Source organism: Salmo trutta, unplaced genomic scaffold (assembly GCF_901001165.1).
Source record: "Salmo trutta unplaced genomic scaffold, fSalTru1.1, whole genome shotgun sequence".
NCBI lineage: Eukaryota > Metazoa > Chordata > Actinopteri > Salmoniformes > Salmonidae > Salmo > Salmo trutta.
In genome coordinates, this window is record NW_021822672.1 from 136,013 (window position 1) to 142,012 (window position 6,000).

Here is a 6,000-nt window from a genome sequence, read left to right on the forward strand (position 1 = left end):
CAATAGTTAGCATTAGCACCATATCAGAGAACCTAATAGTTAGCGTGTGTCTTAGATAAAAGGTAATGGTTTATTGGCTTTAAGTCCTTATTTATGTAATAGAATACTATTTAAAAAAAACTGTATTTTCTTTATCCTCTAGTAAAACACGGTTTGTGTTCTTGTTATTGAGGTGTAATCATTTGGGATAGATGGTTTTACCTCTGGGTCCTCATCCTTCTGCTTCTTCTTGGCTGGTGTAGAGGAGGGAGAGGAGGAGGGGTTGGTGGTCGAGGTGACGGAGGGGTCATCCTGTGAGGGGCTGTCGGCCCCCTGGGGTCCTCCTGGGGAGTCCTGGGAGGAGCTGGGGGTCTCAGCCTCCGACTGGATTATTTTCAACTGGGAGAACACACCATACACACACCACACACACACACACACACACACACACACACACACCACACACACACACACACACACACACACACACACACACACACGGAGAGTGTTAAGCATTCGTCTGTTGGTTCTAATAACTATTTAGTGGGAAGGGAAGGTAAACAATTGATTGTGATTGATTTAAATTAAGAATGTTAAAGCATAATTCTACCTGTATTGATACCTGTTCTGATACCTGTACTGATACCTGTATTGATACCTGTACTGATACCTGTACTGATACCTGTACTGATACCTGTATTGATACCTGTACTGATACCTGTACTGATACCTGTATTGATACCTGTACTGATACCTGTACTGATACCTGTATTGATACCTGTATTGATACCTGTATTGATACCTGTACTGATACCTGTACTGATACCTGTATTGATACCTGTACTGATACCTGTACTGATACCTGTATTGATACCTGTACTGATACCTGTACTGATACCTGTATTGATACCTGTACTGATACCTGTACTGATACCTGTATTGATACCTGTACGGATACCTGTACTGATACCTGTATTGATACCTGTATTGATACCTGTACGGATACCTGTATTGATGCCTGTAATGATGCCTGTACTGATACCTGTATTGATACCTGTATTGATACCTGTATTGATACCTGTATTGATACCTGTAATGATGCCTGTATTGATACCTGTACTGATACCTGTATTGATACCTGTACTGATACCTGTAGTGATACCTGTAGTGATACCTGTACTGATACCTGTAGTGATACCTGTATTGATACCTGTACTGATACCTGTAGTGATACCTGTATTGATACCTGTATTGATGCCTGTAATGATGCCTGTACTGATACCTGTATTGATACCTGTATTGATACCTGTAGTGATACCTGTACTGATACCTGTAGAGATACCTGTATTGATACCTGTACTGATACCTGTAGTGATACCTGTACTGATACCTGTATTGATACCTGTACTGATACCTGTACTGATACCTGTAGTGATACCTGTATTGATGCCTGTAATGTGAAGCCTTACAGAAGAGTAAGATCAGCATGAAGTGTGTAATTGTAGAGACAATGCTGACAGAGACAGTCAGTAGGGCTGGTAGGACTGACAGAAGGATGTGTAGGACAAGGACAGTCTTTAACCTTATTGTCAGTGCTGAAGATCAGTGGCCGGACCTTGACTGCCTCACTGATGGTCCACACCCTGTTGTTCCCGGTATCGGCGGGCGGCGAGGCAGAGACGATGGAGAAGGTCACACCGGGGGCTACTGAGGCTGAGGTGGCTGTTGGGCTGCTGCTGTTGCTGCTGGTAGAGGTGGGGGAGATGGTGGAGAGGCCTCCAGGCCAGGCTAGGGCCAGGGAGAAAGACTGGGTCTGGGCCAGGGGAGAGGCCAGGGTCTGGGCCAGGGGAGAGGTCAGGGTCTGGGCCAGGGGAGAGGTCAGGGTCTGGGCCAGGGGAGAGGTCAGGGTCTGGGCCAGGGAGAGAGACTGGGTCTGGGCCAGGGGAGGTCAGGGTCTGGGCCAGGGGAGAGGGTCATGGTCTGGGCCAGGGGAGAGGTCAGGGTCTGGGCCAGGGGAGAGGTCAGGGTCTGGGCCAGGGGAGAGGCCAGGGTCTGGGCCAGGGGAGAGGCCAGGGTCTGGGCCAGGGAGAGGCCACGGTCTGGGCCAGGGGAGAGGCCAGGGACTGGGCCAGGGGAGGGGGTGAGGAGGTTATGCAGGTGGCTGTGTCTCCCTGACCTATGGAGAGGCGTTCTGGGCTGAACGTGCTGTTGGCTGTAGGCAGGGCCGGGCCGAGGGTGTGGCTCTGGGTGAGGGTGTGGCTCTGGGTGAGGGTGTGGCTCTGGGTGAGGGTGTGGTTCTGTGTGAGGGTGTGGCTCTGGGTGAGGGTGTGGCTCTGGGTGAGGGTGTGGCTCTGGGTGAGGGTGTGGCTAGAGCTGTGGGTTTGGTTAAAGCTGTGGGCGTGGCTCTTAGGGCTGACTACAGCGGTAGCTCTCTGGAGGCTGTGGCTGAGGAGGAGGCTGGCTGGCTGCTCCTTGGGGAGAGACACAGGGCTGTGGCTGAGGAGGAGGCTGGCTGGCTGCTCCTGAGGGAGAGACACAGGGCTGTGGCTGAGGAGGAGGCTGGCTGGCTGCTCCTTGGGGAGAGACACAGGGCTGTGGCTGAGGAGGAGGCTGGCTGGCTGCTCCTGGGGGAGAGACACAGGGCTGTGGCTGAGGAGGAGGCTGGCTGGCTGCTCCTGGGGGAGAGACACAGGGCTGTGGCTGAGGAGGAGGCTGGCTGGCTGCTCCTGGGGGAGAGACACAGGGCTGTGGCTGAGGAGGAGGCTGGCTGGCTGCTCCTTAGGGAGAGACACAGGGCTGTGGCTGAGGAGGAGGCTGGCTGGCTGCTCCTTGGGGAGAGACACAGGGCTGTGGCTGAGTAGGAGGCTGGCTGGCTGCTCCTTAGGGAGAGACACAGGGCTGTGGCTGAGGAGGAGGCTGGCTGGAATCACACTCTTTGGCTGAACCTGGAGAGGAGGGAGGGAGAGAAGGCGCATGTTAAATAACCTGTCTGGGCTAGGGGGCAGTATTTTCACGGCCGGATGAAAAACGTACCCAATTTAAACAGGTTACTACTCTGGCCCAGAAACTAGAATATGCATATTATTAGTAGATTTGGATAGAAAACACTCTGAAGTTTCTAAAACTGTTTGAATGGTGTCTGTGAGTATAACAGAACTCATATGGCAGGCAAAAACCTGAGAAAAATTCAACCAGGAAGTGGAGGATCTGAGAATTGTAGTTCTTCTTTCTAGTCCCTTTCGAAACTACAGTATCCGTGGGGTTATGTTGCACTTCCTAAGGCTTCCATTGGCTGTCAACAGCCTTCAGAAAGTTGTTTCCGCCTTCTCCTGTTACTGGGCAGATAATAGGAGCTCAGTTTCTGAGTGGACTGCCTGGCAACAAAGGGATTGGATATGCGCGGTCACACAAGAGCGCCGTTCCTTCTTTTTCTTCTTGAATGAATACGCTATTGTCCGGTTGGAATATTATCGCAATTTTACGTTAAAAATACCATAAAGATTAATTTTAAACAGCGTTTGACATGCTTCTAAGTACGGTGATGGAACATTTTGACTTTTTGTCTCTGGTACCGCGCTCGCGCGTTATGCCTTTGGATAGTGCTCTGAACGCACGAACAAAACGGAGGTATTTGGACATAAATATGTATTTATTTCGAACAAAAACATAATTTCTTGTGGAAGTAGCAGTCCTGGGAGTGCATTCTGACGAAGATCAGCAAAGGTAAGAGAATATTTCTAATACTAATTCTGAGTTTAGGTTGCCCCGAACTTGGCGGGTGTCTGTATAGCTCTTTGTGATGGCTGAGCTATGTACTCAGAATATTGAAAAATGTGCTTTCTCCGTAAACCTATTTTAACTTGTTGGGGCTAGGGGGCAGTATTGAGAATTTTGGAAAAAATATGTGCCCATTTTTAACTGCCTCCTACACCAACTCAGAAGCTAGAATATGCATATTATTGTTCAGGTTTGGATAGAAAACACCCTAAAGTTTCTAAAAACTGTTTGAATGGTGTCTGTGAGTATAACAGAACTCCTATGGCAGGCAAAAACCTGAGAAGGTTTCAGGCAGGAAGTACCCTGTCTGACAAGGTGTTGTTGTTCTTTGCTTCTGTTATTGAAGAGTCAGGATCTTAGCTGTAACGTGACAATTCCTAGGGCTCCAATAGGCTCTCAGAACCCGGGAAAAACCTGAACGATGACGAGGCAGCCTCAGGCTGAAACACAGAATCCCCTTTTCCAAGTGTCACATCAGAGGACAATAGAATTAGGGCGCGTGCGCGATTCGCCCCCGTGGAGTATTTTCTTTCGGCTGTTTAGCTAATTACAGATTCCCGGTCGGAATATTATCGCTTTTCTACGAGATAAATTGCATAAAAATTGATTTTAAACAGCGGTTGACATGCTTCGAAGTACGGTAATGGAATATTTAGAAATGTTTTGTCACGTTCTGCGCCATGCGCACGACCGTGATTTACAATTCTGATAGTGTCTAGAACGCACGAACAAATCGCCGCTGTTTGGATATAACGATGGATTATTTGGGACCAAACCTACATTTGTTATTGAAGTAGAAGTCCTGGGAGTGCATTATGCCGAAGAACAGGAAAGGTAAGACCCATTTTTCTTATAGGAAATGTGATTTTGGTGAAGGCTAATCTTGCCGGGTGTCTAATAGCTAGCCCTGTGATGCCGGGCTATGTACTTAGAATATTGCAAAATGTGCTTCATCCGAAAAGCTATTTTAAAATCGGACATATCGAGTGGCATAGAGGAGTAATGTATCTATAATTCTTAAAATAATTGTTATGCTTTTTGTGAACGTTATCGTGAGTAATTTAGCAATTGTTAGTATGCTTTTCTGAACGTCACATGCTAATGTAAAAAGCAGTTTTTTGATATAAATATGAACTTGATTGAACAGACATGCATGTATTGTATAACAAATGTCCTAGGTGTGTCATCTGATGAAGATCATAAAAGGTTAGGTGCTGCATTTAGCTGTGGTTTGGGTTTTTTGTGACATTATATGCTAGCTTGAAAAATGGGTGTCTGATTATTTCTGGCTGGGCACTCTCCTGACATAATCTAATGTTTTGCTTTCGTTGTAAAGCCTTTTTGAAATCGGACAGTGTGGTTAGATTAACGAGAGTCTTGTCTTTAAATAGCTGTAAATAGTCATATGTTGAGAAATTGAAGTAATAGTATTTCAAACGTTTTAAAAATCGCGCCACAGGATTCAACTGGCTGTTACGTAGGTGGGACGAATTCGTCCCAGGTTAAAATCTGACACAGCGGTTGTATCCAGGGGTAGTCTATCTATAATTCTTTAAATAATTGTTATATATTTTGTCAACGTTTAGGATTAGTATTTTTGTAAATTGATGTGCACATTCACCGGAGGTTTTGGTGGGAATACATTTTCTGAACATCACGCGCCAATGTAAAATGTGTTTTTATATATAAATATGAACTTTATCGAACAAAACATACATGTATTGTGTAACATAATGTCCTAGGAGTGTCATCTGATGAAGATCGTCAAAGGTTAGTGCTTCATTTAGCTGTGTTTTGGGTTTTATTGACACATGTCCTTGCTTGGAAAATGGCTGTGTGATTATTTGTGTCTATGTACTCTCCTAACATAATCTAATGTTTTGCTTTCGCTGTAAAGCCTTTTTGAAATCGGACAATGTGCTTACATCAAGGAGAAGTGTATCTTTAAAATGGTGTAAAATAGTTGTATGTTTGAGAAAGTTGAATGATGACATTTTGTTGTTTTTGAATTTACCACCCTGATATTTCACTGGCTGTGTCCTGCAGGCGGGACGCTACCGTCCCACCTAGCCCATAGAAGATAACTAGGATTATAGTTTAATTTGTTAACATACTTGTGGACCTTTTCAGATCTCTGTACAGATGACCTGATACCATCTGAATCAGTCAGTAAGACAGTCAGTAACACCATCCATCTGAATCAGTCAGTAACACCATCCATCTCTGTACTGAATCAGTCAGTAA

General features: G+C 45.9%; 1 protein-coding gene across 1 annotated transcript in view; it reads right to left on the reverse strand.

The window, feature by feature from the left end:
• The window catches only part of LOC115183146 (PHD finger protein 21B), a 37,033-nt gene that overhangs the window by 28,181 nt on the left and 2,852 nt on the right, over window positions 1–6,000 (reverse strand). The window contains exons 2-6 of the mRNA XM_029744473.1: window positions 2,568–2,924; window positions 2,156–2,501; window positions 1,966–2,102; window positions 1,562–1,912; window positions 202–378 (exon numbers count right to left, since the gene is read on the reverse strand). Coding sequence (XP_029600333.1) covers window positions 202–378; window positions 1,562–1,912; window positions 1,966–2,102; window positions 2,156–2,501; window positions 2,568–2,924 — 1,368 coding nt within the window. The remainder of the gene's footprint in view (window positions 1–201; window positions 379–1,561; window positions 1,913–1,965; window positions 2,103–2,155; window positions 2,502–2,567; window positions 2,925–6,000) is intronic.